The following is a 19,482-nucleotide window of genomic DNA, read 5'->3' as shown; positions in this document are numbered from 1 at the left end:
AGCCCAGACAGTCTAGCTCTGGAATCTGTACTTTTAACCAATGTGCTTTGCTTCCTTTTTTTTTGTGTTTGGCCCTTTAAAATTGGGTTAACGGTATGCAAATAAGATGCAAACTAATAAAAGGGCTGGAAAGGGTTAACGCTGAAGCCGACCCGCGAGCTTAAAAACAAAAACAAACTGGAGGCGAAAGCCTGTTATAAGCCCCTGTAGGAATTCAATGGGGCTCCTGTTTCTTTAAACTCTCTTTTGCTCGTGCAGACACTTTACAAAGCAGCGGCGGCGGCCGGGCCACGCTGCAGCGCGCTACCACACACCATCCGCTTCAGGGGTCTGGGGTCTGCAAGGGGCTTTGCGGGGTCAGCAGCCGGACTGGCCCTGGTATGCTTTCTTCACACACCAACCACTGCCACATAAACCCTCCCGGGAATGGCGAACAGTAATTAGCGCGTTAGCGCCCAGGAAGACCCCGAGCGGGCAGGGCCGCGATCCCCGCAGCCGGGAGCGTGGGCGGCCCGGGAGCCAGGTGGGTGCAGGCACCGTCGCCACGGCCGCGAGGGGTCCAGGGATGGCGCCCCGGCGGCTTGGAGGTGCCGTCCCGCGCTCCCCCCCGCCTCCTCTCCCCGCGCTCTGGACCGCCGGCTGCAGGCTGGAGTTGCCCTCTCACTCCCCCAGGCTTTTCTCCCCCGGCTTAATCTCTGGGCGACTCCTCAACCAGCCCCGAGGCAAGTGCAGCCATTGGACAGGTCGGTTCTGGCTGCTGGTTTCGGGGAGGAAGGTGGGAGAAGCCTGACGGAGCGAGGGGGAGGGCAGAAGGAGGAGGGAGGAGGGTGCAACAGCAGATCTGGCAAATTGCGAGCTGCCTTCACTACCCCAAGTGTGGAGCAGGGAGCGGGGGAGCGCGGCGGCGGCACTTCCTCCGCCACCAAACTCCCGGGGCTCGGCGGGGGCTTGGGGTCACCTCCTCCTGGGTAAGGAGGAACCCCCTCACGAGAGATTTTAGCCTGACTTTTTCCCCTTCTTTCTTTCTCTCTCTCTCTTTTTTTTAAACACATTTTTTCCTGGCTTCGGACCTCAGACTGCTGCAGCCCAAGCCTTCCAAGGGCTCAGCTCTTTGGGGCTGCCAATCCCTCCGGCTGGGAGAAAGACGCGTGCCCAGCGTCGGGCGAAGAAAAGAAGAAAAACTTGTCGGAGGGGTTTCACCAGCTCACTGTAACCCCCTCCCCGCAAACGCTAACCTCCCGCGGGGCCATCCCAAGACAGGGGAAAGTTCCTTCTGAGCCGTCAGCCCTTTTGGATTTGGAGGCGGCACCAGCGCTGGCTGTGGAATTAGATCTGTTTTGAACCCAGTGGAGCGCGTCGCGGGGGTTCGGAAATCACCTTCTGCGGCCACTGGGGTGGCGTTGCCTGTGCGGAGCCGAGTTTGGGAGCCCGGTCTGCAAGTGGTCTTTTCTTCCCTCAGTTGTTTGTCTGGGGTGAGGGCTGCGAGACTGGGAAGTTGCGGAGAGAGACCTGGTGGTCGGGAGAGGGCTGTGCTCGCAATTCCACTCCCTTCTTCCTTTTCCCGGCCTCCGGGCGTGAGATCCCACTGAAACGACAAAGCCCTCCCGTCCCGCCGAGGCCGGTCGGCAGCACTCAGCCCGTGGCCCCCGCGCCCACCAGGAGCCCGAGAGCACAGGGCGCCGGGGAAGGACTGGCGCGGAAGGGGAGGGAGGTCTCGGCGGCAGCATGGCGAGAGTACGGAGGGCCGACCTGGCCGCTGCAGGAGTTGTGTTACTTTGCCACTTTTTAATGGACCGGTTTCAGTTCACCGAAGGGGAGACCGGAAACCAAAGCAAAGGTAAGATACACTTTTGCTTGTTAATTTTGCGCGCGGCTGAAGATCTCTCTGGCACCCTCTTTCCCATCCCACTCCCACCCTGTCTGCCCTTGTGAAAGTTACTGCAGTTGCTTTTTGGGTCAACTTGGGTTCGTCTGTGGGGGAGAAGAGGATTGGCAAAAGAAGGATCTTGGGGAATGGGGGTTTTCCTGAGGATTTCGGGCTTACCTCACCTGAGCGGTAGGGGGTGGTACAGTCTCCCCCCAAGTAGCACAGAGAGGGCTCTGGTGTAAGAGCAAACCTCCTCTGTGGATACCTCGCTCGGGACCTGGCATCCCAGGGCTGTATCCTGGCCGGCTCCTCCTCCATTCCCTGCTGCTCCGATAAACTAAGCGAATGCGTGCGTGCTGGGGCCGTGGGTGGGTGCTGTAGTGGCAGCCGGGGATCGCAGGTCTCCCCTCAACAAAAACATTCCCTGCGGCCGCTCCTATCTCCCTCCGAACATCCTCACCTTAGCTCCCTCTTGCCATCTAGCAGTGAGCCGATCCTGGAAGTGGGGCGAGGTAGGCGCCGCTGGGCGAAGAGGGGGGGAAGGAGGTGGGAGAGATGGGGGCGGGCGCGTCCCCGGAGACCAACCCCTCGCTCTATTGTCCTCCGGCGGCCAGTTTCGCAGACAAGCCTGAATGAGCCGGGGTTCCTCCGAGTGCCCTGAGATTGCCCTTGCGCTGCCCGGGTCTCCGCACCCCCTCAGTGCCGGCGCTTCCTGCTCCCGCGCTTGCGTCTGCCTGGTGCCCCTTCTGTGGGGAGCCGCGCCCCTGGGGCGAGTGCAGAGCCGGCGGTGTCGCTCTGGGCCGGTGGCCGCCTAAAAGCAGCCGGGCGAGGCGCTGCATACCGCGGAGGTCCAGCTGCCTCCGGACTGTGTCCGTTGCGAACCCGGCGCTGCCCCTCATTTCTGCCTCTCAGTGAGGACGCAGGCAGAGAGAGACCTTGGCAGAAATTTATGAACTCTGGTAGACTTCAAGAGGTGGTGAAGTGAAAGAAAAAAAAAAAAAAACCCAAACAAGCAACAACAAAACAAAAAACACTTGGAGAAAAATGAAAAGTTTCTGCTTAGGATAATGGTAAAAGAAACTGTATGCTTCCCCAATCCTTAAACCTGAGAGTCGAAGTTGGAAGGCTAGGGAGGGCACCTAGGGATTCCAGGTAAGGTAGATCTTGAAGGAAGTCTTTGAATAAAATTTTGCCAAACTGGGACTTGGAAGACGGCCAACACACTGTATCTGTCCCTGGTTTAAATTCTTACAGGGGAAGCACAGATGCTTCAGAGGTGCGTTTGTGGAGGGGGAGAGAGAGGGCAACACTTTAAAAGCTGAGAATAAAATGCACATTTCCTTGTTGATTTGTTTTTGTCATTTATAATTATTCTTCATTAGGTATTATTTAAACCATTAGGTTATACCTCTGTTCATTTCTCTGATACATTTTGTAGGTTAAAAAATTTTTTACCAGTCCACGATACAGCACATTTATTAAAAAGGTGCAACAGTAAGTAGCACGGACTTATTCATGGGATAAGTAAATGCTTAAGGAAAGCAATTTACTTCATCACAGAGGAGGTTAGAGAGGTGTGTTTGTGTGTCAGAATGCATCCTGAGTTATTTATTTGAAAACTTCTTTGACACTAGAAATAGTGCATTTACAGTAAAAAAAAAAAGTCAGCAAGTGTTTATTTTTCTGAGCTTTCTATTATTGTTATATTACCAAGAAATGAATATATATATATACACAGACACACGTATAATATAAATCTGCTATTCTAAATTCCCAGATTGAAGATGAAATTCTTTCCATTCTAGGATTGGCCAGATAATTACAAATACAAATGCCTGAATTATTCAGCATAAATGTACTACTGTTTTAAATGAATCCAGTATTTTTGCTGGAAAACTGCTGGAGAAACTCATATAGGATTGAATAAAAAAGGCAGAGTTTTAAATATTTTGGCAAGTTTTTGGAGGCTTTATTACAAGCTAAAGCGCCATGTTACTGGGACATAAGTCTACATATAGTTTTATGAAAAAAAATGGTTAATCTACTGAATATATAAAATACTGGGGGGCGGGGGGACCCATTGCTGTCCAGTCAATTCTGACTCATAGCGACCATAGGACAGGGTAGAACTGTCCCATAGGGTTTCCAGGGAGCAACTGGTGGATTCGAACTACTGACCTTTTGGTTAGCAGCTGTAGCACTTAACCACTATGCCACTAGGGTTTCCATGCAAAATATAGCAACTAGTTTTCTTTGTAAAATAGTCTATCTGAAAGTTCAATACAGGACATTTTTGTAAATGTCAACAGTCTTGAAATTTGGCGTGTAGCCATCAGGATTTTTATTACAGACATTTTGGCAAAGAAAAACAAATCTGATTTCATAACAGGGTCATTTTATTATGCCTTACTTTCAAAAAAAAAAATTTTTTTTTTTTTACTTTAGTAAATGCTGCAGTTAATTTCACTGCCACCAGAGGGCAGAGAAACTGCTAATTTCTTCTTCCCATTCTTCCCCAAATCTCAGATTAATGATCCACAACATTTTGTTTTTCTTGTATGGAATACTTTTTGATATTTCAGCTTGATGTTTATAAATGGGTGGCAATTTACAATAATCAACTTTCATTGTATTTCTATTTTTCATTGACATTAATTAAATATTCACTCATTCAACATTTATATAGCATCTCCTAATTTTTTAAGACCTATAATTTGAATTCATTGTTGCGGTGAAATAAGTCCACTTGAAAAAAACAAATATCTTCTTTTGCATCATAGTGGGAGATCATTAACAAATTATCCTGGGATTTCTGAAAATACAGCTTTTGAATACTCCTTTTATGATTAAAAGCTCGTTATCATATAATGAGGTTATTTTGAGGATCGAATGTATTCTATGAATACTGAAAAAATTTTGCCTATACTAATAATAGTATGTCTCAATTCCAATATTTAGAGAAAAATAAGCCTAGAATAATTCTCATTTTTATAAATCTCAAATCATCTCTGCATTGGTGCATATTCACCCTTCCGCATTAGGTTTCCAAGGAGTTGCTGGTGGAGTTGAACTGCCAACCTTTTTGGTTAGCAGCCAGACTCTTAACCACTGTGCCACCAGGGCTCCCTTGTAACCATAGCTGATTGTAAAACAGCTTACTAACTGTATCTAAGGATAAAGATGTTTTAATGTCTTAAAGAATTCTAAAACATAAATTATGAAAAAAGGCCTAAAATTTGTAGTTAAATTTTGGCCTGGTTAAATGTGACTTAAAGCAACAGTAAATTCATTACAATTATATTAAAAAACCTAACCCTTTGCCACCGAGTTAGCGATGCTATATAGAGAGCAAAAATAATTAGGGCCTCAGAAAATTTGCACTTTTTAAACTTTCTAATATCGCTTTAAAAAGGAACCTTGGTGGCATACTAATTAAGTACTCAGGCTGCTACCCAAAAGGTCAGGGGGTCAAACCCACCAGCTGCTACATGGGAGAAAGATGTGGCAGCTTTCAGGAAGATTACAACCTTGGAAACCCTGTGGGGCAGTTCTACTCTGTCCTGTAGGGTCAGTATGAGTTGGAATTTACTCCAGGGCAAAGGGTTGGGTTGGTTTTTTATAGTCTGGATTAGGAGCCCTGGGGGCACAGTGGTTAAAGCAATTGGTTGGAAACCACCAGTGGTTCCTTGGGAGAAAGATGTGGCAGTCTGCTTCCGTAGAGATATACAGCTTTGGAAACCCTATGGGGTCACCATGAGTTGGAATTGATTTGAGGCATTGGGTTTATTATGTTTTTGGATAGTCTACATACAGATAGTTTATGCTTTTTATTTAGCAGATAATTTACGCTTATTGTAGTTCCTTCTCTGGCTGAATATTTTCGTTATTTTATGCTTTCATTGGAGTCAAAAATCTTAGTTTGAAATATCTAACTTGTAAAGGTTTGTTATGAGAGTGTCTCTGTTGATACATACTGTCACTAGTGTGACATTTCTAGCTCTTTGCACGTATTCCTAGAGCGAAGGATTATAGGTTAATTCACATGAATATTCCCTCTAAAACATACATAGCCCATTGCCATCAAGTCGATTCCAACTCATAGTGACCCTATAGGACAGAGTGGAACTGTCCCATAGGGTTTACAAGGAGTGGCTAGTGGATCTGAACTGCTGACCTTTTGGTTAGTAGCCGAGCTCTTAACCACTATGCCACCATGTACGTGGATCACATTGTTGGACAAATGACCAGTTAATTGTTTTTATCAATCAGTGTATGCTTTTGACCACATTCAAAAATTTAAAAAAACAGGAGATGTGAAAGTTTTCTTCCTTTAGTGAACAGATAGCAGTTGAAGCCTGAAGCTGAATAACTGTGGACGGAGACATAGTGGGATCTAGAAAATTTATATCAGTGATAAGATTTTTAGTACATGGATGTCTGCCCAGAGGTTTGGAATTGTTATAATTAGTACAGTTTGCAGTTTTGTTAAATGTAATCTTCAGGAACAGACTCTTTAACAGGGAGAATGTACTTAAGTATCACTTGGTAATGGAAGGAACAGGTCTTTTTTTTTTTTTTTTTAAATAAGAATCAGGTACTCTCATGTAGAGATTTAGAAAATGTGTATTTTTTCAGTTAGTTTTGTCTGTTTATTTTCTAATAGATATTTTCTATGGCAGAAGCCATGTTTTTAAAGATGAATGGATTTATCGACAATCGTGATCATGAGATACAAAGTTTTCAGCTGTTTCCCTGTTGTTGTCGTCTGCCATCAAGTCGATTCAGACCCATAGCAACTCTATGTGAGAGAGTAGAATTGCCCCATAGGGTTTCCTAGGCTGCAGTCTTTACAGGAGATCACCAGGTCTTCCTCTCGTGGAGCCGCTGATGTGTTCGAACTGCCGATCTTTGGTTAGCAGCTGAGTGCTTAACCATTGCACCACCAGGGCTCCTTTCAGCTGTTTCTCTACCACATTAAATATGACCTTTTCACTATGGCCTTCAAAACTTTTACCTTAACTTGTTTACCCACCTCTAACACCACGGCAAGTTTCTTAACTCTAACCAAATAAGGACCTTGAGGTTCCCTGAGTTTGTACCCTGCATATACCATTCCTCCCGCTCACTGTTCCCTAATTCCACCTTCATCTGTCCATCTCCACTTATTCTTACAGACTTAGCTCAGGTGACACCCCTCAGCAAAGGATGTGATGTCTTAGATCTCTTTATGCCATTTTTAAGGAATGCGCTGGCTTAATACTATGAGGATTTTTTTTTTTTTTTCCATTTCTGCGTATCCTATATTCTATTAGACCACAAATTCTTGAGGTTAGGGTCTATGCCATTCACCTCTGAATCCCCTGCAGCATCTACCCTTTGGGCACACGGTAAGTAGTTGTTGGGCCGCATTGAGCTGTATAGAATGATAGTCGAAGCTGGACTGTTGACTTGAGTATCACCTTGAGAGAATTATTTATGTTTCTGACTCTATTTATGACTTAGCTCATCAATAAGGTGGAAGTGAATATAGAGGCTGGCTTCACAGGAAACTGGTTTAAAACCAGAGCATAGGAGACAGGTTGGTTAAACTGTTCTAATGCTTTTGGCAGATGGTGTTTACCTTAAATCTTCTATTAATGGATAAAATTTTCAAAAAGAACATTCCATAGTACTTCTGGTTTCTGAATGAATGTTCACTCATATTCTTAATCTAATGCCCTAACATACAGTATGTGGTGTATGTGTCTGCGTGCGTGTGTGTGTACACATTTGGTGGTGGAGGCCTTCTGTTTTCAGTGGGAACGAATACTATTAAATAATCTGGTTCTCTGGGAAGCCATTAACCTACATTAGAGGCGCCTCTAAAACATAGTCTCATAAAGCTTGTTATAAAGCTTGTACAGTAGCTTATGTAGGGAGGTCATTGCGGATATTGTGTAATACGTTGCATAGTGTCTGTTCAGGTGAGAAAGGAAGTGGGGGGCTGGAGAGAGAGGTCACGTTGCAGTAACAGATATCGTTGTTCTTCTTTTCTGTTGGTTTTTATCTTCTGCTTTTTATGAATAGTGACCAGATGTGTTGCCTTTTAATATTTGGAAAGCTCAGAGCACAGTTTGTGACCCACCTCCAACAAATATGTAAACCTCCTGGCCTACATTTTGTGTACCAGCTCACCTACGTCTTCATCTTATCTTTCCTACCCTCATTGTCTTTTGCACTTTAAGTGAGCATTCCTGATTTTAAATCTTACCTTGCATTTGTTTCAGAGTTGGAAAATAAGTAAATAACATGCAATCATCTCTGTAATATTCAAGAGAATGTGTTAATATGCTGCTTTTCAATTTTCTCTTTACCTGCCTAACTCCAGTCCTTTGGCTTTTATTCTGAGTGCATTTTCCCAAAGCTTTAACTACCTCTGTACGTTCTTCATGCTGAGAGGTCTTTCTTCTTTATCAAAATTTGTGCAGGATGTCTTTCCTCCCTACCCCCCCCACCCCATACACACACAGTGATTCTGTTTAATTGAGGAAAGCTAGTACAGAATGGGAAACCCTGGTGGTGTAGTGGTTAAGTGCTATGGCTGCTAACCAAGAGGTTGGCAGTTCAGATCTGCCAGGCACTCCTTGGAAACTCTATGGTGCATTTCTACTCGGTCCTGTAGGGTCGCTGTGAGTCAGAATCGACTTGACGGCAGTGGGTTTTTTTGGAGTACAGAGTGACACACAAAATAGTGAAGCTCTTGTTACGATGGTTTCGTCTGTTGTCATTGGTGTCATATATGCCTGGTCAACTGAGCAGAATAATACCTGAGAAAAGATGAGTTTAAAATATTCTGCATTGTGTTGTGACCAGATGTTGAAGCTGTTTCATATTTGCTGTTTGGTTTGTGTTTATTTTCCTCTCTTTAATTAAAAAGGTGGTGAGAGATGGAATGATGGTACAGATTTGTATATTTAAGTAGAATTAGAGGGCTTGTCAAGGGCCTGTTTGGAATTAGTATAGCCTGGTAAAGATTGCAGATCTGGACATGGGGTCAGACAAGATTGCAGATCTGGACATGGGGTCAGACACTGTGTGACCTTACTTGAAATCCAGACTTTTTATTCCTTTCTCCAGAGGCCATCCAAACAGATACAGGCCCTACAAGCTCTCCTTTACCCTCCAGATTAAAAGAGCCTGTCCTCACCATTTCTGTTTCAGGTGTTATAGCAGAGAGTGTTCTATTATTTTGTCAAAAGTGGGTCACAAAAACAGAGATACAGATTACTAACTTCATTTTAGTTTTCTGGCATCTTATTAGTTAGTTCCTCCCCCTTCCCCACCTGTTATTTTTTACTTATTAATTGGAAATATTCTCTAGAAACCATATAGCTCAAGATCTCATTGTGTAGGTAAAGTGCATAACTCATTGATGCTTTGAGAATGTAGAGGGAATAGGAGGAATTTTGCCCTGTGGATAAATTGCATAAAAATCAGAATATTTAAAAGTCAATTTTCTGCATAATCCTTGGGGTTTTCGTTGATAGAAGAAGTCTAAAGCTGATATATTCTGTTTAAGCATGATGCTTGGTAAGTACACCTGATTTATTTCAATTACAATACATTCTTTGGTCCAGTTGGAATATAGAACATTAAATGTGCAGTAATGTTTTTTGGGGTAATAGTATTATTTTTCTGTATGTATATGTATCTGGGTGTAGGAGTAGCTCCCAACTTTTTTGCTCTGAAACCATAACTTGAATATCCAATAAAATAGTTATTTCTCTAAACCATAAGAGGGAATTAAGATAAGTAGAATTTATCGGGTAAGAATTCACAAATAGAAATAATTTTCAGTATGTGAAATAGTTTTTTTTAGGCACATACCAGTATGCTGTGCTGGATCTGTTACGCATACTTGCTTAACTCTCTCCAAGGTACGACATTTGACTGTAGCTATCACTGACCAGAAAACCAGTTAGCATCGAGTCCATTACGACTTGGTGACTCCATGTGTGCAGAGTAGATCTGTACTCTTCAGGGTCTTCAAGGCTGTGACCTTTTGGAAGCAGATCACCAGACCTTTCATCTGAGTTATCTCCAGTTGAGTTCAAACCTCCAAGCTTTTGGTTAGTAGTCAAGCACTTTGAAGTTATTTAATTGGTATGTTTTTGTTCATTTGTTTGTTCAGAAGGGCCCATTGACCTTACTGCAGGCATGGCCAGGGGCAGGTCTGTTATCGAATCTGACTTTTCCTTTTGGCAGTTTTCTCCTCTTCTTCTTTTGCTGTCCATGTCCTCAAGAATGTCTGAACGTAAATTACACCGATGGGCTCTGCATTGTAAAATATTCCAAAAAAAGTGTATGAGAAATGATTTTTGGTATAATGAATCATGTTTTCATTGCCTATGGATTCTATTTAAAGAAATTCTGTGCTGAAATTTTTGGCTTAAAAAAAAAATCAACCCCTTAATTATTTCACTAATGATGCTTTATGTTTAAGATTAACTAGAATATAAAACCCCAAACCAAATCCGCTGCTGCCCAGTAGATTCCAACTCATAGCGACCCTATAGTACGAAATAGAAGTGCCGCATAGGGTTTCCAAGGCTGTAATCTTGACTCAAGCAGACTGCCACATCTTTCTCACGTAGAACAGCCCATGGGTTTGGGCCGCTGACCTTTCGGTTAGCAGCAGAGCACTTTAACCACTGTGCTACCAGGGCTCCCCAGCTAAAGTGTAGCATGTGTACATGATGTTCTAAAGAATTATCTCTCTCAGGAGTTATACCTTCTGATATGATATGATTTGTTGTTGTTAGGTGCCATCAAGTCATTTCCGACCCATAGCGACCCTATGTAAAACAGAATGAAACACTGCCCGGTTTTGTGCCATCCCTGAAGTCATTGTTATGCCTGAGCCCACTGTGGCAGCCACTGTGTCAGTCCAGCTCTTTGAAGGTCTTCCTCTTTTTCACTGACCCTCTACTTTACCAAGCATGATGTCCTTCTCCAGGGACTGATCCCTCCTGATAGCATATACAAAATATGTGAGACAAAGTCTCACTATCCTTGCTTTTCCTGATATTAGTTATTTTTATTCTCTTTACTATTTTTATCGGTCCTGGGGGTATAAGACCTTGAATTTTTTTTTTTTTTTGTAATGGAGTCATTAAAATAGACAATCTTGTTATTAACCTTATATTACTAATTGACGGAGCCCTGGTGGCCCAGTGGTTAAACACTCAGCTGCTAACTGAAAGGTTGGCGGTTCGAACCTACCAGCCACTCTGCAGGAGAAAGACATGGCCGTCTGCAGCCTTGAAAATCCTATAGGGCAGTTCTGCTGTGTCCTACAGGGTCACTATGAGTAGAATTGATTGAACAGCAATGGATATTTGGATCAATTTTTGAAATTGTATTTACAATTATTTATAATTTGCTAATTCCAAGAAATGAAAGGTGAACTAAAAGGCATAATGCTATGTATTTGCATTCTTGTTCTTTGGCTCTTGCTTGTTTGGAGTGGGGGTGGGGACGGTCATTTGCCTTTTTTGGGTCAGACAACCAAAGTTTAAAGAATATTTTTAAAGCTCTCTGAAAACTATGGATGTCCTGTGAAAATAAAGTTGACTTGTAAGGTTAAAAAAAAAAAAAAAGCCATTTCAGATTTTAGTTTAAAAGCAGTCTTGCTAGGTTATAAAGATATTGCATAGTATTTTATTTTTATATGCTTGTTTAGTGTCATTGGGTGTTATATAGCTTTCATAATATGTATTTGTACCTGCTTTGATTGATAAATTTGATTTTAAAACTTAACATAAGAGGTTTTTAAAATGTTTTATTTCTTTTATTCAAATCAAATGTATTTTGTGAGATTTTGTGTTAGACATGAAGTATGGTAAATGTATTTTCTGTATCAGATTATGGTGATAAAACTTATTAATATGAGTATGTTGTAAAATAATTTTGGTAACAATTCACATTGTTTGTTGTTCTGTTTTTAGCAATTACACGTACTTGTGTTGGTCCTAGCTCGCCCACAGTTGATTTATCTACTCTCCCTTCAATGGTGTGAACGTTGGTCCTGTGAGCATCCTTGCATATGTCTCTTCAGTTCATGTACAAAAATTACATCAACCTTTAATTAGAGGTAGAATTCATGGATTATTTGGTTTGTGAATATTTTATAAAAGCTAGTTGCTGAGGTAAGCCCTACTAGACTCTTCCAAGATAAAGTACTTTAATGGGAAAAAAAAAAAACAAAAAAACCCTATGATTGTCCTTGTACTAATATCACACTGTCTTAATTACTATAGTTTTATAATAATTCTTTATATCTGGTGCGGCAAACCTATTCTCCTTGTACTGGATCTTTAGAAGTGCCTTGGCTATTCTGATAGGCTCTTTACTCTTCCATAGACATTTTAAAATGAACTATTAAGGTTTCACTAAAAACCCTGCTGGACTTTTAATGGGAAGCACATTATATCTCTGGATCATTTTGTGAAATACTCAACCTCTAAACTGCTTGGACACTATGTAATTTCTTTTCTACAATATCTAATATCCAGAGCAACACCACAGCACTTCACAGCAAAGGGTTAATAGCGGCTATTTGGTAATGACCTTTTTTAAGTTCCAACTGTGTTCCTGGATTGAGGGCTGGTGCTGTTTTCCTCATCATAGCATTCAACTCGCCATAGATCTCATTGTTTCTTAGGAAACACATGGGAAATCATAGGTTAAATTGGATGACCCAAGGAAGGGCTGTTAATTCCTGAATTCTTAGGAAATACCACAAAAGAGGCATGAGTGCCAAAGAGCACTGGAAGTAATGACATTTTGATTAAAAATGTCTCTTTTAGCAACCTATCTCCCGACTTGCATAGCAGGTCCAACCAAGACTTTTAAGTTTGCTGCCTCTTAAATGGTAAAATCCTTTGGATTTAGGATGCTCCTTAATGTGTTCTACTTAGCTAATTAATATCAATTCCATGAGAGACTTACATGGAGAGAGAATATATTTTACAAATTGTAACCATTTTAAAGATAAGAGATTTATACTTTATTTAGACTACAGACATTTATAAATTAGCGGTTTACACTTTGCTTTATTTGAAAATCCTAACTTCATCTCAATATCAGGACAGTTTATGACAGGCTGTTTCTCCAAGCTCATATATACTGATCTGGATATTTTTAAATCAGGAATAAATGGACACAAGGCGGGCAGTTCGGCTTTTATTTCTTTGTGATTTAGCATGCATTATCTTTTTAACATCTGTTGTTCATTTCAGATATTTTTAAAAACAAGCATGATTCAAAGTCATTCAGCAGATGATAGTCTCGTTGTCTGAACATTGCAAAACAGCTCCATACGGGAAGCCAGATTTGTGCAAGTTCAGTTTTTGACAAACTGTTTTTAGCAGAAAGGTTTATAAAATAGGCACAGCCAGTAAGGCTGATTTCTTTGACTAAGCACTGGTGTTTGACTTCAGACTGCTGTCTTCCATCCCCAGTTCCATTATCCTTGCTCCAGCCTGTCACCATCCTTCTTAGCCCAGTTTACTTCAGTGGCTTCCCGCTTTGCCTCCAACATCATCCTACTGGAATCCGTTCATCATTGCACAGCCCGGAAGATCTTTCTAAAGTGCAAATCTGGCCATGTCAGTCCTCTGTTGAAAACGCTTTCATGCTGTTGCATTGCTCTCACACTAAAGGTCAAGGCCCTGGATAATCTAGTCCTGGTTTACCTCTTAGATCTTCAGATTCACTGCTTCTTCGTCCTACTCCTTAGGTTTCCCACAGCCTCTCCCCTCTGAAAATTTTCACAGGCCAGTCCCACTTCTTGGAACACCCGTTTTTCCTCTTTCTAGCTGGCTATTTGACTTTCTGGTCTTTGATTAGGATTGTTGTTGTTAGTTGTTGTCACGTTGGCTCCAACTCATGGTAACCACATGTACAATGGAAGGAAACGTTGCCTGATCCTGCACCATCTATACAATCATTGATATTCTTGAGTCCATTGTTGTGGCCACTGTGTGTTTTGAGTGCCTTCCAGCCTAGGGAGCACACGTTCTAGCACTATATTGGACAACAGTTAGTTATGATCCATAGGGTTTTTATTGGTTGATTTTTGGAAGTAGATTGCCAGTCTTTTCTTCTTAGTCTGTGTTTCTCTGGGCTCCACTGAAACCTGTCCACTATGAGAGACCTTGCTGGTATGTGAAATACCGGTGGCATAGCTTCCGACATCATAGCCACACACAAGCTACGGCAGTATGATAAACTGACAGACGGGTGGTGTCTGATTAGAATGGATTTTTGATATAGTGAATCACCTTTTTTAAGTGTTTCTTCCCAGCACCAAGTCTGAGGTGGGGGCATTGCCAAAGTAGACTCTATACTTTCTCATCATATCACTTATCATAAAATGGTATAATTGCCTGTGCCTGAACTTGACGGTAAGCTGCCACAGGCTAGGGGCCATACCGGACTGATCACTATTGCATCATTAGCTCCAAACATAGGAAGCCCTCTCTGAAAATTTGTTGCATGAAGAAATCTTGTGTTGGTATTCCACTTGTATGGTGGTACTATATTTGTTTACCTTCACCACTCAGGCAAAGAATTTTGATTATGGTAGCTTATGTCTGCATTTCTTTGGGCAAAATTTCTGAATCATAATTTCTGTAACATGATACCTTGGGTTTAAATAGCAATGTCTAAAATGCATAGGCAAGCCAGTGATTGAATGACTTTGGAATCAGAGTGTTTGTCAAATGCTGTCATAGGATATGGATTTGTAAAGAATTGAGAATTCATTTACAAGTGTGGTTTATGAATGATCAAGTTAATTACAGAGTTGGGAAGAACAGAGAAAGATACTTAGCCATTCTTATCAGAAGTAGTTTTAAAAATTCTGACCTTTGTAAATTTGAATAAAATTTCAAAGACCATAAAATGGTAAGATTTTATTCCTCTGCAGTGATTTATAGCCTATTACTTGCTACTTGAATGTCTGATGAAATAATTAAAAAAATAGGTTAATTTGGTTTTCTGAAGGGGATGCCACAGTTGAAAAGGCCATGTATATGAACAATGAATGAAACAGAAATTAGAGCTAAAGCCACAGAATTTATATGAATAGCTTTCTAGGTATCCCAAAGTTGAGGATGCAAATTGGGAAATACTCTTGGGATTAGATCCTCAAAAGATTTTCAGATCCAGATAATTGGGCAACCTTTTAAACATTTTTCAAGAAAAAAAATCTAAAAGATCTCTCATGCTATATTCAGTGATGAATTAACTCTTTTCAAGGTCTTACATGTGATCCACTTCCTGAAGTTTAGCTTTGGTCAGCATCCGTCATGTACTCAACAATTTGTTGTAGTTATCCTTAGAACACATTTTCTCAAGCTTATCTTTGTATCTATTGTTTTTCTTGAAGCATTCCATAAAGTTCTTCCTATTATTTCATCTTAATTACATAGAGTGAACATCTGGTATTTTTATCTGCTCAGTGTCATACCCCCTCTTCTGGTAACAGCACCCCCTGTTTAGGAATGGCCTCTCTGCAACTCTCTGCTCTTCTCCTGTGTCTCTTTTATCATAGTATCATACTACCCCAGATGGTTTAGTATGTGCCCCAACAGTGGCCATGCACAATACCCTTTTGTCTTGGACCTCAGGCCACTTACACCTTCCCTAAATTCTAAGTACATATTCTGAGAGAGGGAAGGTTTATTTCTTTCTTTCTGTGTTTGGTGTATTGAGATGATGTAAATATAAAGTGTCTATAGCCAATCCGCAACTACCCAATAGCACAAACTAAAAAATTCCAAATTTGCATTGGGATGTGTTACTTGGCAACTGAGTTTTGGGCAGTACATCAGAGTTTTCAATTGCTCTTTGTATTATTATTTGATTGATAACTAGTTCTCTCAGTAATTTATAAGCTTTGTGAGGGCACGAATAGTGGTTGGTATATGGAAGGCACTCAACAAATATTTGTTGAAAGAATTTGTTGCATACGTTCATCTGGCAGAGTATAACCTCATTTAGTTACTGTCATGGATTGAATTATGTCCCCTCAAAAATGTGCATATCAGTTTGGCTGGGCCACAATTCCTGGTATGGTGTGATTTCCCTAAATGTTGTAAATCCTGCCTCTATGATGTTGATGAGGAAGGAGGGACTGCAGTTGTGTTAGTGAGGCAGGACACAGTCCACAAAACTGGATTGTGTCTTGAGGCAATCTCTTGAGATATAAAGGAGGGAAGTGAGCAGAGAGACAGGAGGACCTCATACCACCAAGAAAGCAGGGCCAGGAGCAGAGCGCATCCTTTGGACCTGGGGTCCCTGTGCAAAGAAGCACCTCATCCAGGGGAAGATTGATGAGAAGGGCAACAGAGAGAGAAAGCCTTCCTCTGGAGCTGACGCCCTGAATTTGGACTTTCAGCCTGTTTTACTGTTAGGAAATAAACTTCTGTTTGTTAAAGCCGTTCACTTGTGGTATTTCTGTTACAGCAGCACTAGATAACCAAGACAGTGACTATTACAATAATTCATATCTTGGACATCAGGTGACATTCATCAGATGAGTCAAAACTTGTGACTATAATAGATTCTTCCCAATTCTTCATAAGTAACTTTTTGCCCCTTTCTCATTTTGCATATTATTTTACCCAGGTCTCATTTTTCTGATCTTTTGTTGTGTTTAATTTGGTGTCTTTCTTCCTTTTGCTCTGCAAGTCCTATTATCATCTTATTTTTCCTGTGGATATAGATTAACTTCCTAGGCAATAAAACACAGTGAAGGAGAAGCCTTAACTTTTTAATAGGTGCCAATCTTCATAGTTTTTGTTACTCCCTTAATCTGTGCTCAGAAGAGGAAAAAAAAGCCCATTAAGCAGGCAATAGCTGCTCCATAGCTAATACTTACTAATTTTATTTATTTAATACTTTTGTTTATTGGGACTTTATAATAAAAATTAAGAAACAGAAAACAAAAGTAACGTAACTGTACTTTAGACATAGCACCTGCACATAGTAGGTTTTCAGTTTAAAAATTGTTGACTTAGTTATTGAATAAAGGTTCTCAAAGGTCTATTTTACCTTTAATATATGCATCAACTAATTTCTCCAGCCATTAATTTACTAAATAGGTCAGTCATTTTTAAAAATGGATGGAGGAATGAGTCAGTTTATTTACTAGAAGTAAAGTAGGCTGTTGCAGGTTAATTGCAAACCTAGTCACTTTATCTCATGTTCTTTATGCATAAGTTGAGGGTGGCCATATGTTACACATTTATGTGTAATGTATGTTCAAAATATGTGACGTTTTCCTAGTATAACTTGAAATCATTTTATAAAGTTCGTTTCCCTTAATTTTTATATTAGCTAAACTTTTCTTCTAGAAGGATAATTTCTGTTGGAAGATGTTTCCATTAAGTCAATTCAAGTACATAGTTCATTGTGTGGGGTAAAATAAGACATGGTTTCTCTTCTAGTATGTGATCTAGAAGGGAACCTGAGCACATGTATACATAACTGAGAATAGTGTAAGGGACAACCCAGTGCTTGTGGGAGCACAGCAGGGTCAGGGGGAGCCTACCAGGTGTGTGAATGGTGGAAAAGGCACTCAGAAGAGAGCACTCGACTGTATTATAGCTGCTAAAAGGATGTTTTTGATGCCAGGCAAGTCTGAGTCCAAATCTAGGCTCTGCCACGTATCATCTATGTGGCCATGGGCAAAATTCTTAAATCCTGAGCCTCCATTTTGTCATCTATGTTATGAGAATAGAATTCCCTACCTGTCTAATAATAATAATTACTGTGAAAAATTTCTCTGCCCTGAAGATCTCGTAGGAAAATATGGATGGATGTGTAGAAGCAGAGTCGAGAGGAGAATCATGGCAAAAGCAATAAAGCAGGGCAGTGCAAGACAAGCTTTCCTCAGAGTGATGAGGGGCCCGAGATGCTTTAGTAAATAAACCTTAAATGTTAATTATTAATGTGTCCATGTTTCAAACTGCCAAAGATAAAACCATATCACTTTTGGTTTAGTAATAATTACAAATTATGGATAACATTGAGAAGAATGGGAATTCCAGAGCACTTAATTGTGCTCATGGGGAACTGTACATATACCAAGAGGCAGTTTTTCAAACAGAACAAGAGAATACTGTGTGGTATAAAATGAGGAAAGGTGTGTGTTGGGGTTGTATACTTTCACTATACCTCTTCAATCTGTATGTTGAGCAAATAATTTGAGAAGCTGGACAATATGAAGAAGAATGTGGCATCAAGAATGTGGCATAGTGGTTAAGTGCTACGGCTGCTAACCAAAGGGTCAGCAGTTCGAATCCACCAGGCACTCCTTGGAAACTCTATGGGGCAGTTCTACTCTGTCCTATAGGGTCGCTATGAGTCGGACTCAACTCGATGGCACTGGGTTTGGTTTTTTTTTGGTGGCATCAAGATTGGTGGAAGACTCATTAACAGTGTTCGATATGTAGATGACACAAACTTGCTTGCAGAAAAACAGGACTTGAAGCACTTACTGATGAAGATCAAGGACTACAGCCTTCAGTATGGATTACACCTCAACATAAAGGAAACAGAAATCCTCACAACTGGACCAATAAGCAACATTATGATAAACAGAGAAAAGATTAAGGTTGTTAAGGATTTCATTTCACTTGGATCCATAGTTAATGCCCACAGAAACAGCAGTCAAGAAGCCAAAGGACGTATTGCATTGGGCAAATCTGCTGTAAAAGACCTGTTTAATTTAAAGTGTCAGAAAGCAAAGATGTCACTTTATGGGCTAAAGCATGCCCGACTCGAGGCATAGTATTTTCAGTCTCCTTATATGCATGGAAAAGCTGAACAGTGAATACGAAAGACAGAAGAATTGATGCATTTAAATTATGGGGTTGGCGAAGAATGCTGAAGATGCCGTGGACTGCCAGAAGAATGAACAAATCTGTCTTGGAAAAAGTATAGCCAGAATGCTCCTTAGAAGGGAGGATGGGGAGACTTCATCATATGTACTTTGGACATGTTATAAGGAGGGACCAGTCTCTGGAGAGGGACATCATGCTGATCAGTAAAAAAGAGAAAGATCCTCAACGAATGGCTGCAAAAATGGGATCAGTGGGCTCAGTGGGCCCAAACATAGCACCAATTGTGAGGATAGCACAGGCCCGGGCAGTGTTTCATTCTGTTGTACTTGGGGTTGCTGTGAGTGAGAACCAACTTGACAGCACCGACCACAACAACAGTAATTACATGTGGTGGTGGTGGTGTTGTAGATTCAGGAAAAATGAAGGCCTAGTGGGGCTTCGGACGCCCATGTGAACATTAGCTTGCATGCAGGGATATCTAATAGTGCAGACTGCATCCCAGCAGGCTCTGGCTTGCATGATTGTATCACGGAATGTGAAGTGTTTCTGTTTTCCGGAATCCTTCCCATCAGTCTGTGATAGCCTAGGGCAAAGTTTGGATTTGAAGACTACTATTCCAATAAAGGATGCATTAAAAGAACACTTAAAGAATTTATTATTAACAAACTCATGTTGTGTAAAACGAGATGAATCTCCCAGAAACAGTCCCCTCCCCCCCCGCCC

General features: G+C 41.3%; 1 protein-coding gene across 1 annotated transcript in view; it reads left to right on the top strand.

Annotated features, from left to right (window-relative positions):
- Positions 1-850: 850 nt before the first annotated feature.
- The window catches only part of PLXDC2 (plexin domain containing 2), a 547,478-nt gene continuing 528,846 nt past the window's right edge, over positions 851-19,482 (top strand). Inside the window, exon 1 of the mRNA XM_049881892.1 lies at positions 851-1,837. Coding sequence (XP_049737849.1) covers positions 1,726-1,837 — 112 coding nt within the window. The 5' untranslated portion in view covers positions 851-1,725. The remainder of the gene's footprint in view (positions 1,838-19,482) is intronic.

Source organism: Elephas maximus, chromosome 4 (genome assembly GCF_024166365.1).
Source record: "Elephas maximus indicus isolate mEleMax1 chromosome 4, mEleMax1 primary haplotype, whole genome shotgun sequence".
Taxonomy (NCBI): Eukaryota; Metazoa; Chordata; class Mammalia; order Proboscidea; family Elephantidae; genus Elephas; species Elephas maximus.
Note: the sequence above shows the minus strand (reverse complement) of the source record. Positions and strands in the feature narration are given on the sequence as shown.